This window comes from Mustelus asterias, chromosome 5 (genome assembly GCF_964213995.1).
Source record: "Mustelus asterias chromosome 5, sMusAst1.hap1.1, whole genome shotgun sequence".
NCBI classification, from domain to species: domain Eukaryota; kingdom Metazoa; phylum Chordata; class Chondrichthyes; order Carcharhiniformes; family Triakidae; genus Mustelus; species Mustelus asterias.
The window spans coordinates 90,152,005-90,177,788 of NC_135805.1; the positions used below are offsets into that span (position 1 = coordinate 90,152,005).

Consider the following 25,784-nt stretch of genomic DNA (forward strand, 5'->3'; position numbering starts at 1 on the left):
GAATGAAGCTAATAAACATTTGCCAATTGCTACTACAGACAATAACAATATTGCAAATAAAATGGAATCTTGATGATTTTCATGATTTTTGATTTCTTTTTGCGCAGTAAGCATAATAACAGTATTATACTAATATTAATTCTCACATATAGGAACTGTAAAAATATGAAAAAAGATACTCTACAAATATTTCAAATTCTACCTGTTTGCCTCTCCCACATCCATGGACTCTACACACTAGTTCACATGTTGGGTTGTGTTCTTGGCATGTGACTCACTTAGAAAGTTGGTTTAACAGAAGCTGAGCTTAACTTTTGACACTATTTGATCTCAAACACATAATATTTGTGTCATATTTCATTATTTGTTCAGATTTGATCTTAGTTTTTAGATGGCCTATAATCTACTTCCAGTAGCCATGTTTAAATTTTACAGATTTGCCTTTGCTGAATAAAAAGGATCCAATGCCCATCCATTAGTAAAGTGACCAAAAAGCAATGCTCATCATTTGCTTCCACTCAAATTTAGTGGTTCTAATTATCATTCGTATGTATAGTGTACCATTATTTTCAAGATGATAGATGGGCAAACCCATTATTGAAAGTACATTGTCTTTTCCCACCAATGAGAATTGTCAACCACAATGTTACATTCGAGGCTAAAAAATATCTAACCTAAATCTTTTATATACAATGGGCTCCATTCCAGAAATGCTGAATCTGTTTAGCTTGCTTTCTATCTGTGTGTGGAACATGAAAGTGATGTGAAATTTTGAGATCATGTTACAGTGTGAAATATAAATTAAACCGTATGCGCATATGTGTTAAAGTTCCTCAGTAATATTTTGTAAAATTAAAACTTATTTAAGTTTCATTAGGTTGGGATTTTTATTGTTGTTTTGATTTTTTTTAGTCTTAAGCATAACTTTTTTCTTTTAGTTCAACAAAGTGCGAACCATCACCACTAGATCTAATTCTGTCAAGCAGGGCAAAGACCAGCATTTCCCAGTCCTAATGAACGAGAAGGAAGACATTCTCTGGTGCACTGAAATGGAAAGGTATGTATGCTTTTCTCAATTTTTCACTTCCAACTACTGATAGAATGGCAGCCTCTCGCTATCAATACAGGGCAATTGAACATAGATGAGGTAGGGTTTAATAAAAAAGGTTCTTTTGTTGGACAGCATCACAGTCTTCTATGAGAGCAATCACATGAGAGATGGCTCTTCCCACTGAGTGGGTAAAAGGAGTCCTAAATAGACCCAGAATTTATGAAATGGATAATGCCACCTGTATTCCCCTTTTTACTACATATTCTGCATTGTTTTATAATACAACTAAAATGATTTTTAAACTGACTTTACACACATTTATGCAATATTTGCTTCATTTGCTTAGGCTAGTTATCTAGCATTCCGACAATTTCCAAAATCCGGTACTTCGGCAAGTTCACGCACGGTTCAGATTTTAGAGAGCACCGCTATGGTCAGGTCAAATTGCCCTGCAAGCAGTAGTTAGAATGCAGATTCTATTTGATCTTTGAATAGCTCCAGTAGATATTTCAAACCAACATTACATAAGAAGTTCAACCCATTGAGCTGACTGTGCATTTTGTTGATCAGCTTTTTGAATGGGATTTCACTCTGCCCGAATTTGTTCAGTATATTGGTGGAAAATTGTTTAGGGAGATCTACTGCCACATCTCCACCCCAAACTAAATTTTCATTCCACCAACCAAGAATCAAAGGCTACAATTAATGCAGGGTCGGGCGTTTGAGCTCGGCACAATGATTAATTCCTCTGCTTTCAGCCACTCCACTTGCCGATCCCAAGACTGCAAGGAAGGAATGACAACCCCCAGGGCAGCCATAAAAGGCCAAATCATGCCCCACTTGCAAAGAGTGGACCCAGTTGTGGGCACCTCTCCCTCTCCTGAGGCTTTCATTGAAACGAGGAGGACCCCAGTCCAAAGACTGAAACAAAAAGCACCCTTCCCATCTTTGGGATGCTTCTATCCCCTTAGTTTTGCCACCTCTCCTTTAATGCTTCAAGGATGACCTGCAGGAAGATAAGTCATGATCATGGTGGAGTAGGTAGGATAACCCGGGTAATTATAGGCCGGTGAGCTTGACGTCCGTGGTGGGGAAGTTGTTGGAGAAGATTCTTAGAGATAGGATGTATGCGCATTTAGAAAGGAATAAACTCATTAACGATAGTCAGCATGGTTTTGTGAGACGGAGGTCATGCCTCACTAACCTGGTGGTGTTTTTTGAAGAAGTGACCAGAATGGTTGACGAAGGAAGGGCCGTGGATGTTGTCTATATGGACTTTAGTAAAGCGTTTGACAAAGTCCCTCATGGTAGGCTAGTGAAAAAGGTTGGATTTCATGGGATAAAGGGGGAGGTGGCTAGATGGGTGGAGAACTGGCTTGGTCATAGAAGACAGAGGGTGGTAGTGGAAGGGTCTTTTTCCGGCTGGAGGCCTGTGACTAGTGGTGTTCCGCAGGGCTCTGTATTGAGACCTCTGCTGTTTGTGATTTATATAAATGATCTGGAAGAAGGAGTAACTGGGGTGATCAGTAAGTTTGCGGACGACACAAAACTGGCAGGACTTGCAGATAGTGAGGAACATTGTCAGAGGCTACAGAAGGATATAGATAGGCTGGAAATTTGGGCAAAGAAATGGCAGATGGAGTTCAATCCTGATAAATGCGAAGTGATGCATTTTGGTGGGAATAATGTAGGGAGGAGCTACACGATAAATGGAAGAACCATAAAGGGTGTAGAGACGCAGAGGGACCTGGGTGTGCAAGTCCACAGATCTTTGAAGGTGACGTCACAGGTGGAGAAGGTGGTGAACAAGGCATATGGCATGCTTGCCTTTATAGGACGGGGCATAGAGTATAAAAGTTGGGGTCTGATGTTGCAGATGTATAGAACGTTGGTTCGGCCGCATTTGGAATACTGCGTCCAGTTCTGGTCGCCACACTACCAGAAGGACGTGGAGGCTTTGGAGAGAGTACAGAGGAGGTTTACCAGGATGTTGCCTGGTATGGAGGGGCTTGGTTATGAGGAGAGATTGGGGAAACTGGGGTTGTTCTCCTTGGAAAGACGGAGGATGAGGGGAGACTTAATAGAGGTGTATAAAATTATGAAAGGCATAGATAGGGTGAACGGTGGGAAGCTTTTCCCCGGGTCGGTGGTGACGTTCACGAGGGGTCATAGGTTCAAGGTGAAGGGGGGGAGGTTTAACACAGATATCAGAAGGACATATTTTACACAGAGGGTCGTGGGGGCCTGGAATGTGTTGCCGGGCAAGGTGGTGGAGGCGGACACACTGGGAACGTTTAAGACTTATCTAGACAGCTACATGAACGGAGTGGGAATGGAGGGATACAAAAGAGTGGTCTAGTTTGGACTAGGGAGCGGCGCGGGCTAATTGTTCTTTGTTTCTCGTTTCAAGGCTTCATTCTATGATCATCTTGCTGGTGCCAGTACAGAGCGAGACTGCGGATAGTTGGGAACCTGTCTCGGGGGCAGGGAATTCAGATGGTGTTCATAAAGCAGAAGTGGAAATGAATAGGGTTGGGAAGCATTTTCACATCAGGGCCAGTGTGATCTCCTGGACTTGTTTTGATCGCCTCAGGGGGTCGGAGAGGAATTTCCCAGATTTTCTTTTCCCCATATTGGCCCTGGGGTTTTCACTCTGGGTTTTCGCCTCTCCCTGGAGATCACATGGTCTGGAATGGGGGGGTGGGGGTGAGTTAATAGGTTGTGACGAACAAAGCATCGTAGCTGTGAGGGACAGCTCGGTGGATAGGATATTAGGATGTAGATAGGCTGGAAAATTGGGCGGGGATCCTGGATTCAGGATTCAATCCTGGACCGGGGAGCGGCGCGGGCTTGGAGGGCCGAAGGGCCTGTTCCTGTGCTGTATTGTTCTTTGTTCTTGTTCTTTGAGTGAGGATAGCAACCAGATAGCCCACCGCACTGTTGCTCTAGCAGACAGATACCTAGCTCTTTATCTTTTTAATCACTATTTCCCTTCTCTAAATCCCTTGTCACACTTATTTCCCATGCGTGCACCTATTTCCCTTTTAAATACCTTAATTAACTGCATTTGTGGTCTTTTGATACATTTCACATTCTCACAATCTTGTGTAAGAATTTAACAGATTTTATTGCTGGTCTGTAGATTGACCAGCCAACAATTTTTACAACAGTCAATTTCTTCCAATGCACTTCATAGTTAGACTAAAAGTACAACATCTGAATTGTTACTCTCCTGTCTTCCCTTTAAACTTGCTTTTGAATTCAGTTTTGTTTGGAGCACTATTTCAAAGATGTTCCCTTACTGGATAGGAAATGAAAACTGAATGAGCAGTGTCTGTTGCTTTATTGATTTAAAATACACTACTGTAAAAAATGACCATGAATGTATACTGTAAATCTATTCAGTTTCTGATTTTATTCTGTAATTCCTCTCAATCTTTTATGGAGGTTTGAAACCTCTCTTATCTTCTTATTGGCCTCCCTTTCATTTTTTAAAAGTCATCATGGTAAAGTTGATAAATCAATGTTTTATTTCATTTTCTTTTAACCTTAACCTGTCCTGGTTCCAGTTGCTAATGACACGCACACAATGACAGTTCCTTTCATACATTCCCAATCATTTCCATATTTCTGATATCTTGGTGTATTTCACTCACTAACTAAGAAAAGAAAAGGACCTACATATATATCACATTTTTCACAACCACAAGATATCCCAAAGTTTTTTACAGCCAATGAAATGCTTTTGAAGTGTCATCACTGTTGTAATGTGGGGAACGCATCAGCCAAATTGCGCACAGCAAACTCCCACAAACCAGATAATCTATCTTTGTGAAGCTGATTGAAGGGTAAATATTAGCCCTTTTGAAATTGTGCCTGGGATGTCACACAAAGGGAAAAGGGTAGCAGCCTCAAGAAAAAGTCTGTTTCTCAGTTCAACCACCCTTCCCTGAGCCCATCTACCTGCAAAATGCCCATGCCCCACTTGGACCTCTGTCCACCGCATCTGGAGTCTTTGTGCATCCACTTGCAGTGAATGATGTGGTATCCCTTTGACACCCTGATTTGTGAGCTTTTCATGCAGCCTTGTCAGGGTCCAGCTTCCCTCCCATCAGTCTTCCCTCTGCTTTACATTGTTCATCATCATCATCCATGTCCATGCCCCTCTGCCTGCCATTGTGAGCCCTCGCCCTTCCCCCCCTTCTTGCACAGCCCTCTTTCCACGTTGCATGCCCCCCCCCCACCTTGTCATTTTCAGACCACACAACCCCCCACCTCGCACACCACCCTCGGTTGAACTTTGGACCTTTATTGAAGTGGCTACATGAGTCACTCAGCACAGTATAAATACAAATTGCCTTCAAACTGCCAGGCAGGAAGAAGACCAACCCACCATGAACCCACCATTGGGAGAATTGCAATGTGATTTTACATGGCCAGTTTTCAACATTTTGACCTCCACGATATTCTCCTCTCCCGCCCACCACCAAAACTGTCATGATCGGGATGGAAGAATTCTGCTCAATGTGTTTAATGACCTCTTTCTCAGGTAACCATTCTGTGATTGATTGATTTGTTGAGAGACCAGGGCCAGAATTTTCTGGCTGTTCTCGCTGGTAGCATCTTCTAGACCCGCTAACAGCAAACTTCCACTGCAGATTTCCCAGCGGTGGGGGGGGGGGGGGTGCAGCGGTGCGTGGATTCAATGGGAAGTCCCTTTGACAATGGCGGGACCAGAAGATTCTGCCGCTGGCCAACGGCGGGTCACCTCCCAATGCCATGAAACACGTCGCGGGGGTGCGCGGAGAATCAACTCTACTTCAACCTACAACATAGTCAATGATGGAGCATCACACTCCTCTGGGGAAAATAATTCCAAAGATTCACAATCCTTTGAATGAAGAAATTTCTCCTCATTTCATTCCTAAATGATAGGCCCCTTATCCCAAGACTACCACACGCATGGGTTCCCTAACCAGGGAAAACAACCTTTCAATGTCTACCCAACCAAACACCTTATGAATCTCAGCAGGTGTGACAGCATCTGTGGAGAGAGAACAGAGCTAACATTTCGAGTCTGGATCACTCTTCATTAGAGCTCTTCAAGTCATCAAACCTTCGAGTCTTGAATGTCAGCTCTGTCCTCTCTCCGCAGATGCTGTTAGACCTGCTGAGATTGTCCAGAATTTTCTGTTTTTATTTCAGATTCCAGAATCCGCAGTATTTTGCTTTTACCTTAAGGATCTTGTATGTTTCAATGAGATCACCTCTCATTCTTCTCAATTTCAAAGAATATGGGCCCAATTTATTCAGCCTCTCATCAAAGAGATCACAATCCTCTCATTCCAGGAACCACCTTGGCACAACTTTGCTCACCACCTCCAATGCAAATCTAACCTTTCTTAAATATCAAGACCAAAACTGCACACAGTACTTCAAGTTTGGTCTTGCCAAAGTCCCCAACAATTCAAGCAAGACATTTTTAATTTTGTACTCTAATCTCCTTGCAACAAAGTCTACATGCAGTTTGCCTTCCGAATTGCTTGTTGTACCTGCATGCTAACTTTCTGTGTTCCTTTTATAAGCACACCCAAGTTCCTTTGAACATCAACATTTACAGGTTTAACACATTTTTTAAAATATTGTTCTTCTGTTCTTACAACCAAAGTGAATAACCTCACACCACATTATACTCCATCTGCCACCTTATTGTCCATGTATATAATCTACTTTTATCTCTTTGCAACTTCTTGCGTCTTCCTCATAGCTTGCGTTCCCAGCTAGCTTTGATCATCAGTAAACTTAGATACATTATTCTCTTTTTGTCTAAGTCATTAATGTCAGTTGTAAATAACTGAGGTTACAGCATTGACTCTTGCAGCACTCCACCAGTTACAGCCGGTGATTCTTTAAAAGATTAAAGTTTATTCATTAGTCATAAGTAGGCTTACATTAACTCTGCAATGAAGTTACTGTGAAAATCCCCTAGTCGCCACACTCTGGTGCCTGTTTGAGTACACTGAGGGAGAATTCAACATGCCAATGCAGCTAATCAGCATGTCTTTGAACTGTGGGAGGAAACCGGAGCACCGGAGGAAACCCATACAAACACAGGGAGAACATGCAGATTCCGCAGAGACAGTGACCCAAGCCAGGAATTGAACCTGGGTTCCTGGCACTGTGAGGCAGCAATGCTAACAGCTGTGCCACCACGTGCATTATTAAGAACAAAGAACAATACAGCACAGGAACAGGCCCTTCGGCCCTCCAAGCCTGTGCCGCTCCCTGGTCCAAACTAGACCATTCTTTTGTATCCCTCCATTCCCACTCCGTTCATATGGCTATCTAGATAAGTCTTAAACGTTCCCAGTGTGTCCGCCTCCACCACCTTGCCTGGCAGCGCATTCCAGGCCCCCACCACCCTCTGTGTAAAATATGTCCTTCTGATATCTGTGTTAAACTTCCCCCCCTTCACCTTGAACCTATGACCCCTCGTGAACGTCACCACCGACCCGGGGAAAAGCTTCCCACCGTTCACCCTATCTATGCCTTTCATAATTTTATACACCTCTATTAAGTCTCCCCTCATCCTCCATCTTTCCAGGGAGAACAACCCCAGTTTACCCAATCTCTCCTCATAACTAAGCCCCTCCATACCAGGCAACATCCTGGTAAACCTCCTCTGTACTCTCTCCAAAGCCTCCACGTCCTTCTGGTAGTGTGGCGACCAGAACTGGACGCAGTATTCCAAATGCGGCCGAACCAACGTTCTATACATCTGCAACATCAGACCCCAACTTTTGTACTCTATGCCCCGTCCTATAAAGGCAAGCATGCCATATGCCTTCTTCACCACCTTCTCCACCTGTGACGTCACCTTCAAGGATCTGTGGACTTACACACCCAGGTCCCTCTGCGTATCTACACCCTTTCTTACTAATAGATGCCAACATTTTCCCAATGACTGATCTCTGGCTAACCGACCTGTAGTTCCCTGTTTTCTCTCATCTTCCCTTCTTGAATAGTATTCTTAAATATGCCAACCCCCAATGCAACATTTTAAAATCGAAGGCATTTTGAAAAATCATACTTATCGCATCCACTGTCTCTGCAGCTATCCTTTCAGAACCTTAGGATGTGGATCATTAAGTCCCGGGGATTTATTGGATTTTAGTCCCTTAAGTTTCTTCATTATTTTTTGTCTACTGATATTAATGTCCTTAATTTTCTCACTCTTATTAGCCCCTAGATTACCCTTTTTTCTGGTATGTAATTTCTGTCTGTCTTCACATTATAAGAAACAAAATATTTGTTCAATGGTGCTGCTGTTGCCTCATTTCCCATGATCCTTTCTCCTGTCTCTGCCTTGAAAGGCCCAGCATTTATTTTAGCTATGCTGCTCCTGTTATTGTATTTGTAAAATCTCTCACTATCTGTTTTTACATACCTGGCTGGTTTACTCTCAACTTCATTTTTTTCCCCTTTGTCGATTTTTGGTGGTTCTGTTGGTTTTTAAAACAATCCCGATTCTCAGACACACTGCCACTCTTTCCAACGTTATAAACCTCTTCTTTTAATCTAATAATATCCTTAATGTCCTTAGTAGTCCACGCATGGATCATTCTTGCTGAAATTTTATTTTTCAATGGAATGTGCTTGTTGAACATTTTTAATTGTTTCTAGAAATATTTCCTATTGTTTATTCAGTGCTGTACATTTTGGTCTATTTAGCCAGTCAACTTCAGCCAGCTCTCCCCTCATACCTGTGTAAAATTGGCTTTAAGTATAAGATTCTTGTTTGTGATTGGAGTTATGTTGCTTTCGAACTTTATATGGAATTCAGCTGTATAATGATCACTATTTCCAGGCAGATCTTCTACTGTGCGATTACTAGTTAATGGTGCCTTATTGCACAATACTTTCTTCTCTTAGACCCTTGGGATCTGATTCGATGAGTTCTGAGATGACTGATGAGTCTAATGTGTGATCCGTCGGCGTGTTTGAAGGGTTGAGTGGATGGGTTGTTCGGAGCTTGTGCACTCCCTCCAATGCCTCAACTTCATTTCTGTATGTTCCTGATGAAGTCCCTTGTTCAGTGCCTTCCCAAATTAGGCTTCCCCTCTACGGCAGTCACAATCCATGGACTCTCATGAGTGGGCGAGTGTGTTTAACCTCTTCAGGGATGCTTTGAGGGTATCCCTAAAGTGTTTCCTCTGTCCTTCAGGGAATCTCCAGTTACAACCGTGTTCCAAGTAGAGCAGTTGCTTCAGAAGTCTGATGTCAGGTTTTATAAAAGACATGTCCCACCTAGTAGAGCTGGTTTTGAGTGATTAGCATCTTGATGTTAGGCACATTGGCTTAGGAGAGGATGTTGCTGATGGATTGTCTTTCTTGCCACTGGATTCGGAGGATCTTAGAACATAGAACAGTACAGCACAGAACAGGCCCTTCGGCCCACGATGTTGTGCCGAGCTTTATCTGTAACCAAGATCAAGCTATCCCACTCCCTATCATCCTGGTGTGCTCCATGTGCCTATCCAATAACCGCTTAAATGTTCCTAAAGTGTCTGACTCCACTATCACTGCAGGTAGTCCATTCCACACCCCAACCACTCTCTGCGTAAAGAACCTACCTCTGATATCCTTCCTATATCTCCCACCACGAACGCTATAGTTATGCCCCCTTGTAATAGCTCCATCCACCCGAGGAAATAGTCTTTGAACATTCACTCTATCTATCCCCTTCATCATTTTATAAATCTCTATTAAGTCTCCCCTCAGCCTCCTCCGCTCCAGAGAGAACAGCCCTAGCTCCCTCAACCTTTCCTCATAAGACCTACCCTCCAAACCAGGCAGCATCCTGGTAAATCTCCTCTGCACTCTTTCCAGCGCTTCCACATCCTTCTTATAGTGAGGTGACCAGAACTGCACACAATATTCCAAATGTGGTCTCACCAAGGTCCTGTACAGTTGTAGCATAACCCCACGGCTCTTAAACTCCAACCCCCTGTTAATAAAAGCTAACACACTATAGGCCTTCTTCACAGCTCTATCCACTTGAGTGGCAACCTTTAGAGATCTGTGGATATGGACCCCAAGATCTCTCTGTTCCTCCACAGTCTTCAGAACCCTACCTCTGACCCTGTAATCCACATTTAAATTAGTCCTACCAAAATGAATCACCTCACATTTATCAGGGTTAAACTCCATTTGCCATTTTTCAGCCCAGCTTTGCATCCTATCTATGTCTCTTTGCAGCCTACAACAGCCCTCCACCTCATCCACTACTCCACCAATCTTGGTGTCATCAGCAAATTTACTGATCCACTCTTCAGTCCCCTCCTCTAAGTCATTAATAAAAATCACAAAGAGCAGAGGACCAAGCACTGATCCCTGTGGCACTCCGCTAGCAACCTGCCTCCAATCCGAAAATTTTCCATCCACCACCACCCTCTGTCTTCGATCAGACAGCCAGTTACCTATCCAATCGGCCAACTTTCCCTCTATCCTACACCTCCTCACTTTCATCATAAGCCGACCATGGGGGACCTTATCAAAGACCTTACTAAAATCCATGTATATGACATCAACTGCCCTACCTTCATCAACACACTTAGTTACCTCCTCAAAAAATTCAATCAAATTTGTGAGGCACGACTTGCCCTTCACGAATCTGTGCTGACTATCCCGGATTAATCTGCATCTTTCTAAATGGTCGTAAATCCCATCCCTAAGGACCTTTTCCATCAATTTACCAACCACCGAAGTAAGACTAACCGGTCTATAATTACCAGGGTCATTTCTATTCCCTTTCTTAAACAGAGGAACAACATTCGCCATTCTTCAGTCCTCTGGCACTATCCCCGTGGACAGCGAGGACCCAAAGATCAAAGCCAAAGGCTCTGCAATCTCATCCCTTGCCTCCCAAAGAATCCTAGGATACATTTCATCAGGCCCAGGGGACTTATCGACCTTCAGTTTATTCAAAACTGCCAGGACATCCTCCCTCCGAACATCTATTTCCTCCAGCCTATTAGCCTGTAACACCTTCTCTTCCTCAAAAACATGGCCCCTCTCCTTGGTGAACACTGAAGAAAAGTATTCATTCATCACCTCGCCTATCTCTACTGACTCCATACACAAGTTCCCACTACTGTCCTTGACCGGCCCTAACCTCACCCTGGTCATTCTTTTATTCCTCACATAAGAATAAAAAGCCTTGGGGTTTTCCTTGATCCGACCCGCCAAGGACTTCTCATGTCCCCTCCTAGCTCTCCTAAGCCCCTTTTTCAGCTCATTCCTTGCTAACTTGTAACCCTCAATCGAGCCATCTGAACCTTGTTTCCTCATCCCTACATAAGCTTCCCTCTTCCTTTTCACAAGACATTCCACCTCTTTCGTGAACCACGAAAATCTTGCTAAGGCAATGCTGGTGGTGCTTCTACAGTGCTTTGAGGTGCCTGCTGTAGGTTGTCCAAGTCTCCATAGCATATAGGAGTGCACGGATCACTGCTGATCGGCAATCTGTGACTTTCGTTTGAAATCATGGTAATCAAATAGCCTTTCAAATGTAGCCGAAGACTGAGCTGGCATGTCGGAGGTGATACTGAATTTCATTATCTATGCCTACCTATGTCATGAGGAGGCTCCCAAGATTTGGAAAATGTCCACTTTTTCCAGGATCCCATTGTTAGCTTAATAAATTGTGGAAAATATTTTTCTCTGGAGTTTGGTTGGAAGAGGACTTCAATTTTCCAGGTGCTTAGTGAAAGGCTGATTTTCAAATTTGCTTCGGAGAAAGTGTCAACATTAACCTGGAGCTGAGTTTCTGAGTTTGTGCACACACACAAACGTCATCTACATATGGAAGTGCAAAGATGAGTGGTTTTGGTGTTGTATGATTAAGTCTGTCCTGTAGATTATCTCCTCAGCTGTGGGCAATTTGTTGGTGGTGACGCTCTGGGCTGATGCAAGGTTTATTAGTGCCCCGGACAAATTGAATTTCAGTGTCCTGAAGACCTTTTGTCATTTTCATAATTTCTTTAATATGACAAAATAATTTCAAAATACACAGAAATTTATAACAGATAAATGAAAACATCAAACGCAACAAAAATTCAAATATCCTAACTGAAACTTTAAGACCTTTTACAATTTAAATGATTTTATCATGATAACAAAATAGAAGGAAAAAGAGAACTGCAGTTATTACCCTGTACAAATAAGTTTTAAAAAAAGGTAAAACCACAGCTAAATCAAACGCAACAACAGTCATGCAAATCCTCACACTATAAGATTGATACAGAGGGATATGGGCCAAACACAGGCATTTGGGACTAGCTTAATGGTAAAAACTGGGTGGCATGGCCAATTTGGGCCGACGGACCTGTTTTCATGCTGTAAACCCCTATGACTCTATTATCCTAATTAAATATTTTTTCCTGAACTCCAGATCTGCAAGTTTTTTTCATTGTACTTGCCATATTTTTACTTCTCACAAGGTCATTTTCTATTGACAAAATCGCAGGAGAATTTAGTTTTTCTTGTGTCATCTAAGACTTTAAGTATATCTTTATCAGCTGCAGCAAGCGGCACAATGACACACTGGTTAGCACTGCTGCCTCACAGCGCCGGGGATCTGGGTTTGACTCCCGGCTTGGGTCATCGTCTGTTTGGAGTTTGCACATTCTCCCCATGTCTTCGTGGGTTTCCTCCGGGTGCACCGGTTTCCTCCCACAGTCCAAAGATGATTGGGTTAGGTGCATTGGCCATGCTAAATTGCTCCTTAGTGTCCCAGGATGTGTAGGTTAGAGGGATTAGCAGGGTAAATATGTGGGATTATAGGAATAGGGTCTAGGTAGGATTGTTGATAGTGCAGACTCGATGGGCTGAATGGCCTCCTTCTGCACTGTAGGGTTTCTAAAGTTTCATTCTCCTGTGGCTACAGTTATTGGAATTGTATGCATTATCCTGAATGCATCTCACAGATTTGGCAGAACATCCTGCAACTTGTTATGTTGATAAATCTAACCGCTTGCTTTGGGGAATTTACACCTCCAGAAAATACTGCATTTGCAATTTCTAATGCGTTCAGTAAATTGCAGCCATTAATATCATTGCTTTTTTGATACCTTAAATTATCCTCCAACCTTTAACATGCACCTGGCAGTTCATTTTAACCTGGAAAATCTTTTAGGTTATATAAAAATCCCAATCGGTTATTGAAGTTTGTAACTGTTCGATTCTTTCCGATAGAAATATTGTAGCTGTGCGTACTATAACGTTAAACACATGATTTTTGAACAGGCTTTCAAGATTTTCTGCATTTGGAACATCATCAACACTCATGCTCAAGTTGCCTCTTCTTGAGCCTTACGCTTGATTTTTAAAAAGAAGCTCCATATCTAGCCCCGCGGCTAATTCTTTTGCAGATGTTAGTGTCTTTTCATAACCAGTTGCATGATAATCAGTGAAGTAATTAGTGACATTACTCATTAATGAAACCATTGTACACATTTCCACAGAGACACTCTGCATAATTTTGCTTGCAGCATTTATTCTGAATAAGATATCATAACAGAACCTCATAATAACTAAAAATTTGAAATCTTTGAGTTGTGATTTAAGAGTTCCCAGAAACAGGCATTTCTGAAAGCTCATAAAGAGCTTCTCAGATTCCAATAATTTCATATCAAATAGCTTTGAGGCATTTTCCTCTGCACTCCCATCGATCTCACATAAAGACTTTATGGTGAGACATTTAACATCTTTTTTGGGTAAATGCCACCACACAGCAGGAGCAGAAAACAAAATATAAATGTATTGGAGAGTTCCAAAAAATGAATTGAATGCCAGGCAGCTTGCAGCACTACCCCCAACTATTAAAGGCAGGGAATTACATCCACATGGCATTAAAATGCTCATAGATTTTCTTTTAAAATTCATGCCTATTCTTTCTTTCATATTGGACCCATTGTCATAACCCTGATCTCTGCAGTTTTGTAAGTCCAGCTTGCATTCTCTTAAGAAATCAAATATAATATCATAGAATCCTTTTCTAGTGGTTTTAGTAACTGGTTTATTGCTGAGAAAATGCTCCTTAACTGAAATATCTTCTACATCTAAAACTGTTATTGTAAATGAACGTTGCTCAGTATGAGTTATGGCAGCACAGTGGTTAGCACTCATAACTCCAGGGACCCGGGTTCAATTCCAGCCTCAAGTGACTGTGTGGAGTTTGCACATTCTCCCCATGTCTGCATGGGTTTCCTCTAGGTGCTCCGGTTTCTTCCCACTCTCCAAAGATGTGCTGGTTAGGTGGATTGGCCATGCTAAATTGACCCTGAGTGTCCCAGGATGTGCAGGTTAGATGGAGTAGCCATGGGAAATGTATGGGGTTGTGGGGATAGGGCAGGGGAGAGGTCGGTCCTGTGTAAGTTACTCTGTCAGAGAGTCGGTGCAGACTCAAAGGGCCGAATGGCCTCTTCTGCACTGTAGGGGTTTCTATGACTTATGTCTGGAGTAAGATCTAAAATAATTGGCTTCTTTAAAATGATTTTCTTTAATTGCATTTCCCAACAAATTAATTTAATATGTCCAGATTTCATTCTGAACATATTTTCCACGCTCAGCCACACCAAGTTACATGATGGGTTAAGACACCTTAAGTGTACTATTGACTAATATAAAGTTAAATAACACTAATTAAGATTGTAATGCAGTATCATATCCCTTAAGTAATTCAATTTTCCAGTTATTCATTTGTTTTCTTTTTATCCATTTACTTTTTTCTCGCTCCATCTCTCCATTTTTTGACAATCCTCAGCACACTGCACCCCAGGTGACCACTTGGTTAGCTGGACTTTGAGCCAGCCCTCCATGCAGCATTGCAATGAGGGAAATGGAGAAGAGGGTTGGTGCAATGAAACAGCCTTGCTTAGCCCAGTTATCAGTGAGATAGTAGTGGTTCCATTCGTAAGGATCAGAGCATGCATGTCCTCGTGGAGTAGGTCGAAAATTAAGTCAAATCCCAGACAAATTTGAGGAGCATACTCCGTAAGCCACACGTACAACTGCTGGTGCTGTTCCTTGCACTTTTCTTGAATTTTCTGTACATGAATATCATGTCTTGTGGTGCCATCCCCATAACACCATGCATTTACCATGGCTAATCCACCTAACCTACACATCTTTGGTCTGTGGGAGGATAGAGGAGCACCCGGAAGAAACCTAGGCAGACACAGGGCGAGTGTGCAAACTCCACACAGTCACCCGAAGCTGGAATCAAACCTGGGTCCCTGGCTCTGTGAAGCAGCAGTGCTAACCACTATGCTATCCTGCCATCCATAGCACTGTGCCGTGCTTGGACCATAGATCATCACAACATCGCTGAAGCAACCACACATGTCACTGATGTCCGTGAGTTGTCATTGGATCTCCCGCACTCTTTCTATCCATGATTTGTTCTTCATGTTGAGGCTTTTATGCTGTGCCATTGCCTTCAGCCACCTGTAAGACTACTCCTTTTCTCTTGAGCTGTTTTGAAGTTTCCAGTCTAGGAAAGCTCTGCATTTATCCTCAGTTAGGTCCTATATCTTGTGGTCTGTTCATCAAATTAATCACAATGTATCCTACCAGCGAAACCAAGGGCCTCTTTGCAGGTGCTTGTTATGGTAGATTTTCGGGTCAACCAGGTACTATGGACACACTGTAGCTCCTGGTGGCTGGAGGTTGAGAGGTTGGTAGTGAAGTGTGACTGAGAACAAGTGTCTTGATGGGATCTTTGAGACATTCAATGTTAATTTACTTGTGGCATTGCTGCTGCTGCCTCCACTGTTTGGGAGCCAGACTGGTGAAAGTGATAGATTAGCAAATGTGAAGGTTGGTCCAGCAGTAATCAGTACCTGTCAGAACATGGGTGATGTGGACATCTCTGTTATCCCTTGTTTAAACAATGAAGTTGTCAGACAAATGGAGTGTTTGGACCATGAGTGTTGCCATGAAGTCTTGTGTTCGTTTCACTGGCAGAACAGGGTGTTGATTATGACAAGATCCTATTCTAGAGATTTCATCAGGAGGACTCCACTGGAGTTTTCCTACTCCTTCCTTGCCTGTCACACCCTTCCAGAGATTTGCATATTTCCTGACTCTTGACATTGAAATCTCTTAGGAGGATCCATTTGTCGCTTGTTGGGATGGGCTATGGATCGTTTTGGGTCAGTGCAGAATCTCGCAATCTCTTCTGTTGTCTCAAATCTAGGAATGTGTACATTGATAACAGTAGGTTGCTGATTCCTCACTGGGGTGAGCCAGCAAGTCATGAGCGTTGCTGATCCCACAGGGGGAGTCACTGAGATGGCAGAGAAGCTCATTTTTGATGATGAAGCTCACCTCGTCATTCCTCTTCTGGACGGCCCTTCCCGAAAAAGGTGTGCCCGCCACCAGATTCCTTTAGCTGGCCTTCTCCAGCACATCATGTATCACCTAAGCTGGCAACGTTGACATCAAGATACCTCAGTTCTAAGCTAGGATATCGATGTAGCACTCATGTCTGCCACTGTTGAGGTTGTTCATGAAGGTCCTGAGCTTCCAGGTCCTGAACCTCATTTGATGAGTGGAACATGCCTGTGCGTGATGTTTCTTTTAACGGAGGGTTGCACTCCAACTACCACATGGCCTTGGCAGAGTTGGGCCGTGGTCCAATGGTAAAGGGAATCCAATAGAATTGGAGACCAGGCCCTGCTACGAGACATGAGCACATTCTGTGCATGTTCATGTGCACAATATTATATCAAAAATAGCTTTGTCACTTGTTGGTGCAACAATATATTGCTCCTGGAAACTGTCATGAAAAACATTCTACCAGCTAATTTTCCAGACTACCTTTGCCAATTTGACTTGCCCAGTCTATATGAAGATTAAAGTTCCCCAAAATTATTATGTTGCCTTTGTTACAAGCTCCAATAATTTCTTGTTTTGTGCTCTGTCCAACTTTCGGGGTTGTAATCTTTTAGATGAGCCGTTAAACTGCCGGCATGTCTGCCATCTCAGGTGGACATAAAAGTTTTCATTGCACAATTTTGAAAGAGAGTAGGAGAGTATTGCTCCTTATTTTACAGTACTCCCATCAGCCACAACAATTAAGTCACCATTTCTGCAAATATCAAATTGGAAGTTGTTCCATTCCAACTGCTTACTCCTTTCTAGTTGTGTGTCCTCCTCCCTCTCCAGTAGTCACATCAGTGAATAGCGACCACTCCCATGAATAGAGTGAATGTATCTGTCAGCCTCACACTGTGTGTCATGATGTGGAGATGCCGGCGTTGGACTGGGGTAAACACAGTAAGAGTTTTAACAACACCAGGTTAAAGTCCAACAGGTTTATTTGGTAGCAAATGGCATTTGCTACCAAATAAACCTGTTGGACTTTAACCTGGTGTTGTTAAAACTCTTACTGAGCCTCACACTGACAGGGCAGGACCTTCCAGCCGCGCTCGCCCCAAGACCGGAAAAACCCGCCCGAGGTCAATGGACCTTTGCATGGTCCGTGTCCCACCCGCTACGATTCCCATGGCGGGCAGGATGGGAAAATTCCACCCTGGAGTATCTAAATGCAAAATTCTGAACTAAGTAAGCAAAAAGTCAAAACCTTTCCTCATGAATCAGAAGTCAGGCTGCGAGCTATATCATTTTTTTAAAGTCCTGAAGCAATCCAGGTTTCATTAGAATGAAATTCCATTGTAATGCTGTTGACAATAGAAGTTTTTCACTTTTTCTTTAGGGTGTTTGGTTTCCCGGTCCATTACACAGATGTCTCCAATATGAGCCGCCTTGCCCGACAAAGACTTCTCGGAAGATCCTGGAGCGTTCCTGTCATACGTCACCTGTTTGCACCACTGAAAGAATATTTTGCCTGTGTTTGAAAACAAAGAAGACAAAGGAACTTATTAAAAGAAAGGAAAAAAATTAATTTACTCCAAGGAAAAAGTCACATTCTGTTAGATGTTACTTAATTTCACTATTTTAAATGTCATCCTTTTTATCCTATTTAATTTTTTTTAAATGTTTTTAATTTTCAGCTATTTTAATGGGTGATTTTGTAATTTTTGTTTATGTTGTGTTCAAGCTGTACTTGAGATGAGGCTGTTCAATCCTTTGCAGCACTGGGAAAATGACAATTTTGCCTTGTGTAGGTGGATAAGAGCACCAAGAAGAAGCTGGATTTGAACAGAGCCTGCAACATCAAGTCAGCCAGCTGAGCCTTGCCTTACCAGCACCATATCTGGTATCTATCTCGAGCAAAAAAAATCAAAGCTACATACAAATACTGTACAATACTTCAGGTGCCTACAACCAGAAACCACGAGGAAACAGTACATCAGCTGCCAGTACCTCTCATATACAATACACTGATAGTTGTTCGAAAAAGGTACTACTGTGCAACAATTTCTGCAATGGTGCTTTTACAAAAGGTGATTGAAAACATCAGCTCTGATGTTGCCTTACCGTTTACAAGAGGCAGAATTGTAAAATAATCAGGAAAGAGCAACATTTAATGGTGTCGAGGTGGTCTTTAGTGGCTTGAGTATGAAAATGTGTCATTTTTCATTTGCTCAAGAAGTCACTTTTAAGGACTTTTGCCATGACTGTAATTTTTCTATCATGTTTGTACAATATGAAAAAATATATAACAGAAAATGGTGCTTTTTTCTTAAGCTTTCATCCTTGGGCTAAGGCCTGGTGCTTACTTAACAGGTCACTTAATAGGCAGCACAAATAGCCAGCCAACATGCAGTGATGTTTTTGGTCATCCAAAACTAAATGACAGGCTGCAGTTTTTTACTGAAGGACTGATGAATTTTTTACATCTGTGTTTTCCTTTTTTTTTGGTTGATTTTTTTTAAATTTCCTAAGGGGTCTCTTTTATACCAGGACATACCCCTCCTTGTAGCTGCATATAATCAGGTACAAGTCAATACAGTGCAGCTTGATGGTGTAATTTTGCCTCTCTTATTTTTCCCCTTTTGTTCGCATTCTCTTCCTTATTCTTTGGCTTATCTCTTCTTTTTTGTTAATCTACGTTTTTTTTTGTTGTTTATAAGTTGTTTATGCGAATCGTATTTCTGCTGTCAGTACTTGATCAAACACAGCCGTCAGTTTTCCTTGAAGCAGTTGTCGATTCATATGGTGCTACACATTTTTTTTCTGAAAAACTGAAAGAAATCTGCTATCTTGACAATGATTTATTAAGTTCTCATAGTCAAGGAAAAGCACTATTATTTTACTCTTTTAAGAAAAGAAAAAGGCATTTTAACTTTGTACTTGAAAAGAAAAAAATCAGTTTCATGTGTTTTAGCCTAGACAGTGCCGTAGTTGGTGCTTATTTGTGGGAATCATGTATTCATATTGAAGACAATGTAGTAAATTTGCTAATACTTTTACTGTTACATATGTATTTGCTTGATCCCCAGCAGCAGTGCATTTTCTTTCCACATTCCACGCAGCAAACAGTATTTTTTGGTTTTATTTCTTCATTTTACTGTCATTATAACTTTGATAATATTTATTGACAATAATGTGCATTTCAAAGTTAAGAGATTTCACTGAAGGTTGTATTTCAGTGAATATTGTATTACTGTGTATTGCTCGTGACATAGCTGTTTATGGAAAGGTCAGTACGTGCAGCAGATGTAGCAGTCAACCTCCACCCTACTTTCAATGCCCAAAATGCTCCTTTCTCATGTACTTGTGCTGGAGAACACTTGAATAAATGTATTGTTTTTATGTGCAAAGTGTACACAGTTGTGTATCGGTTTGTTGTGTATTCTTTTGTTCTTCTAGTATATTGTTTCTTTCTATTGTAGATCCAGTTGGCTGACAGCTAGGAAAAGAAAATCAGACCCATGTGTGATCTGGTTCCCTTAAATTAATCAGCTAGTTGAGTAGGTGGTTTGCTGCTGCAGAGCAAACAGAAATTTCCAGTAGTTTTATTCAGAAACAGCCAGCTTATTATATTGGCACACTAGAAAAAAACAGTTTCTAGTACTGTATGTGAACGCTTTCAGACTCCCGTATTTCCATTTCTCATTATGATGAAGGAACTCTGCTGTCCTGAAAGCTAATGTATTTCAGATGTGTGCATCTGATCCAACAAGAGGAATCATATGCAACACTTTGGCAAGTTTACTCAGAAACCAACCCTCTGCCTAATGTTCTAAACTGTGTGCTGCTGTGTTGTGGGGAAATTAAGCTTGTAACACTGCATTTTTTCACCACATGGGTGGCCACATTTTGCTGCCTCCTTGCTTACCTGCTAACTTCATTGTGGACATGTTTCCCAGTACAAATGGTCCCAGGTGCGTCACATTATCCAGAGTACTGAGTTGCAAAGTGCTGATATTATTAGACAATACACTTATTGTACAATCAGCATAAAATTAAATAGTGAAATGTTGAAGTTAAAGATGACCTGTGCGAACCTGTTCCTTTTGGAGCAGCGTCAGCCTGTAGTTGGGGAAGCACTTTTTAACTGGTAACAACTTGAAGGACTAAAAAGCTCTTTGTTTTCCCTCCTCTTCTGTGGCATCCAATTTTGTTGTCAGAAGGGAACATTTATGCCAATAAGACTAAGAGCTTCTCATAAATTGTATATCCAAGTAACATCCCAATTAGGACAATTAGTACAGATTAGTAACTAATTACGAATATTTGTTAAGTTTAAAAAGAATGGAGGGCTGGGGGAACTCTTGATACTCCAGTAGCCAGCAGATATAAGGCCCCACCCCCTTAATGATATATTTTTCTATTTATATTCTCTCCCAATTTTTACCATTTTTCCCTAACATGACTGCTCACCTCTATGCTGCTGTTCTTCAGCTAGGACAGTGGAGAGCTCCAAGCTGTGGTTTTATCCATAAATTATGCTACCACGCCTCTATCTTCAATGAATGGTCAATGTGCAATTATATGGGACGAGTAGTCTCTTAGTTCTCCAGTAAAAGTGAAAATTGTATTTCTTTGAGGCACTCACTGAGCTGCCATTTGAAAACTGGTTGAATTCATCCCAATTTAAGAAAGGAGATTCAAGCGATATCGATGCTTTTGATTTGAACTTGCAGTCTCTGCATTTCAATGTGTTCTAAGAATTATAGTGAAGCAGTCCCACTGCTGCAATGGTAGGGTATTTTTCAGAGGGCAAGTTGGAACAAAAGTTTTGCTTGCTTGTGATAGATAGGGCTGCTCAATATGGACTTTTTGAGCTGCATTAAACTCCAGCTCAGTGGAGGAGAAAAGCAGGACAAAAGCGGCCCTACTCAAGGTTCCATCCTGCTATGTGATCCCAGAGCAGCATTCCTCCACAGCTTGAAACTGTCCCTTCCTCCCCAGCGAAGAATGAAGCATAATGGTGCTAAAAGGTGGCAACTGTAAGGATCTAACGGGGGAAAGAGGTACAAAATATTTTTTTAAATGCTTAAAAAGTACTCAGTACATAAAAATCTAGCTGTGATAAATTTGGAGTCCATTCTGGAGCACATTGTATCACACCAGGGTTAATGGCAACTCCAGTGCACAGAAAAAAAACTATCTTAAAGGGGCACTGATGTCACAAAAAAGTATTTTGAGAAAACTTTTTTTTGTTTACAAACATCTAATGCAACTGTTAATTGTCCAAAAAAAATCACTGAGTCATTCATGATATCATCATGATTCAAAATGGTGCACGCCTACTTTCTCTCCAAACAAAAAAAGGTTTGCCAAACACTTTTTCATGAGGACAGTATCCCTTTAACTGTTAAAATGAGGTATTCTCTCATTCTCTTTCCTTTAATATATATACCCCACATCCATCATTGATATTATGATTATATAAGGTGTAACCCTGCTATGTGACTGTTACTGTAAGGATGGTTAATGTAACTGCTCAAAATTTATACTGGTACATTTATTTGTGACTGTATGTCTGTTAAACCTCAATAAAATGTTATACAAAATTGCACTGCTAAGCAACAACTGTATGATTGTCTTCAGTTTGTTAGTTCTGTGGTAACAACACTCACTACACTAATTTTATCATCGAGAAAAGCACAATGAATTCTCAGTTCATGCAACTTTTCTACTTAATTTATCATTATGCTCTTATTGTTGACAGAAAAATTGAACCATATAAGATCTAATTGGGAAAAAAGTTATGATTTTTTTGCAGCACAATTACACATTACAAAGTTATGACATGATTTTAATAAGTTCTATGTGCTGTAATAGAAAATTAAACAAAAATATATGTGAATCTAATTGACCAAACTGTTCTGAAAAAGTAGGCTGAATCTTGAATAACTGAATGACTCCAGCCAGATACTTTGCAGTCAAATAGCTTATGATCCTTTTCTAAGATTATCAATCAAAATCTAAATTTGCCATTCATTAGCAAGTTGTTATAGTCAAACATCTTATACTCTTTTGAGTTAACCAAATAAACTAATTTTACAAAATAAGGGGCAAAGTAAAAGACAGCCCTTTAAAGGGAAGCTGCTTCAAAATAAACAGGAACGCAAAGGATCAAATACATTATAACCAGCAATTCATAAATGGCAGACCAATGTCCAAATAATAACACAATTAAGTGCAGTCAGAAAAAAGCCCTCATCTCCCTCAGAGCATAAATAAGTTTCTCACTAAAACCCAAAGGTAACAAAGCAATGCTCCAGAATGAAAACAGAAACTGCTGGAAATACTCAGCAGGGTTGGCAGTGTCTGTAGGGAAAAAAACAAAGCTAATGGGGGCGATCTTACCAAAATAATTCCAAGTACCAAGCGTGTGTAAAAATGGGAGAGAATTGCCTGGGAGCTTGCCTTTTCAGCAAGCTCCCAGGCAGAATCTTACTGCATTTGGTGCAATAAAAGAGGCAAAGTGTGATTCACGCCAGTAGAGAGAGTGGACGGAGTCTGTTCTCGCTGGAAAGTCAGCTGCTCACACTAGAGGGCACTGTCGTGCTTGCACAGATCTCTCAGTGTACTGTGCACATGCAAAAGTACATCGAGAGATCTCTCAATCTCCACGCCCCAGGTATTGTCCACCCCCAGATCGCTGGCCTCCACCTCCCCCAATCACAGGCCTCCACCCCCCGCCTACCGATCACTGCCCTGATACCCCCCCACCCCTTTCAGATAATCGCCAACCCCGTTCCCCAGCCCCCTCAGTCGATCACTGCCCCAATGATCCCTGATTGCAGCCCCCTCTGCCTTCCCTTCCTTCAGGCCCCGCCCTTTGGCACTGACTAGTGCCAGGGTGCCTGGTGGGCAATGCCAGGCTGGCAGTGACAGTGTGCCAGGCTGGCAGTGCCGGTGTGCCAGGCTGGCACTGCCCCCCACCCCTATGTCCTGGGGGGGCTTCAATGGCCTCTGGTCACACCAGTGAGGCCATCACATCTGGTCCCTTAATTCCACCGGTGGGGCCATTAAGGCAAGTGCGCCTGGACGATTCCCTCCTGGGCTCACTTGTAATATTTAAATATGAATTTTAATATTATAATCAGCCTTGTGCCTGATTGCACCAGCAATCCAATGACGGCAAGATTGTGAGAGGTTAGAAACCAAGTGTGAACCCAGCTTTCCGCCTCCCTCGCAATCTTACCCCGCCCATCAACCGGCGTGATGAGAAGGTAAGATCGCCCCCAATGTTTATGCTCATGATCTTGTATCAGAACACTCCAGAACGGCTATTTGCACTCTTCAATTTTTGATCTACTTAACTACGCACTTGCTATTTACATAAATTTCTTTGCACAGCTTCAATTGTGAAACAAATACAAATGTTCCTTAAGATATATTTTCATTGTGAGACTGAGCATTGCATTGAAACTGCACTAATATATTGCAGAACAATTCTCAAACAACCATGATATCTAAAACAAAACTTCCACAACTTCCGACAAAGATTTTACGTAACACACACTCTTCAATTTTTTTAATCCATTTTAAAATTGTCTGAAAACATTCTTTTAAACATTAGGCAGAATTCTCCCAAAAAACAACAAAGTGTCACAATGGCAAAAATAACCAATCGATCCATGCCGGTCTCTGATGCATGTTCCGTATCGCAATCCTCCACACTCGGTCAGTTTTTTGGAGAGTTGGGAGTTTTGCACTGGTATTGGGGGGTGGGGGGGGGGGGGGGGGGGGGGTGGGGGGGCGGTGGGGGGCAGGGGATGCAGCTTCAGGGCACTCAGGCACAATTTCGCAAAAGTACCCCAATCTCACAGTACACTGGGAGATCTGCCCCCACCCCCCCCTCCCCACGGACATCAGGACTGTTCCCCCAGTACAGTATCCCAAAGTATGAAAAACGGACTCCTAACTAGAGAGACATGCACCTGAGAAGAAACATTGAAGGATCCCCAAGTGAGAATCCACAAGACAGGTGAACAAAATACAAAGGAGTAAGCTGCCCTTATATTATAGAATAGATAATAGTCCCAAGACACAGCATACAGAGAGCAACTAGAAGGCAGTGCAAGGTAAAACAAAAACACCTGTAAAAATCAGTTGGCAGAGTATGACAATAGTATGAGCGGCATGGTAGAACAGTGGTTAGCACTATTGCCTCACAGCACCAGAGAGCCGGGTTTGACTCCAGCCTTGGGTCACTGGCTGTGTGGAGTTTGCACGTTCTCTCCGTGTCTGCGCAGGTTTCCTCTGGGTGCTCCGGTTTCCTCCCACAGTCTGAAAGACATGTTGGTTAGGTTGGTTGGCCATGGTAAATTGCCCCTTAGTGTCAGAGGGATTAGCAGGGTAAATATGCGGGGCTACATGGATAGGATCTGGGTGGGATTGCTGTTGGTGCAGGCTTGATGGGGCAAATGGCCTCCTTCTGCGCTGTTCTATGATTCTAAATGATTTAAGAAAATCCCCTTTGAGGCTGCAGAGGACGCAGAAACAGAGCTGCAGCTTAATTTTTTTTTAAAAAAAGAACAGGCCCTGATCGGAGGGCTGAACCTCTCTTTTAAAAAATCCTTCAAAATAGGAAAAAGAAAGAACTGAAATCGATTTTCAGACTCAGAGGATGAAGAGGGATCAGGCGGGTAAGTGGTACTGATCCACGTCAGATCAGCCATGATCTTATTGAATGGCGGGGCAGGCTCGAGGGGCTAGATGGCCTACTCCTGCTCCTATTTCTTATGTTCTTATGTTCTTATGAACTGCTGAAATTTCAAAGTTAATAAAACACATTGCGGAAAGTAGACAGCCCGCCACTTAAATAAAAAGAGCATGCCCACCAAAACTCCCAAAGCGCGGGAAGATCAAAGACAGAAAAAGCCAACAGAATTCAGAGTATATAGGACCTGCAGAGAGAAAAAAATAAATGTTCTTAATTTAAAAGTTTGGCAAAGAAGGCCCACGTTCACTGGAAAACCGACCTAAATCAGAAGTGTGGGAAAATGAAACAGAGGCAGCCCAAGTGAAACAAGCAGTCACTGTCTTAAAGCAGCAACACATTTAAAATGATAAATACAAGAAGGAAAATACTGCTCTGGACAGCCAATTAATAGAGCCAGACACATTTGTACTATGGAAAGGGCTAAACCAGACTCAAGAGTGGGACGCTTGGAGAAGACAATTTTTAATGTACAGGAGAACTTTAAGATTAAACAAGGAATTAGAAAAAGTACAAGTTGGTAAGTTTTTATTTATGTTTAGTTCCTTTGCTGGTGAAATACTCCACAGTCAATATATAAAT

The 25,784-nt window shown here is 42.0% G+C and overlaps 1 protein-coding gene across 12 annotated transcripts in view; it reads left to right on the top strand.

Moving 5' to 3' along the window:
• Window positions 1-22,055, top strand: part of dnmt3aa (DNA (cytosine-5-)-methyltransferase 3 alpha a) — a 516,733-nt gene extending 494,678 nt beyond the window's left edge. For 10 of the 12 annotated variants that reach the window (XM_078213021.1, XM_078213022.1, XM_078213023.1 and 7 more), the window contains 2 exons: window positions 939-1,057; window positions 17,832-22,055. In XM_078213021.1, coding sequence (XP_078069147.1) covers window positions 939-1,057; window positions 17,832-17,973 — 261 coding nt within the window. In that variant the 3' untranslated portion in view covers window positions 17,974-22,055. The remainder of the gene's footprint in view (window positions 1-938; window positions 1,058-17,831) is intronic. The other 2 variants (XR_013497772.1, XR_013497773.1) reach the window with 1 other exon arrangement.
• Window positions 22,056-25,784: the final 3,729 nt, after the last annotated feature.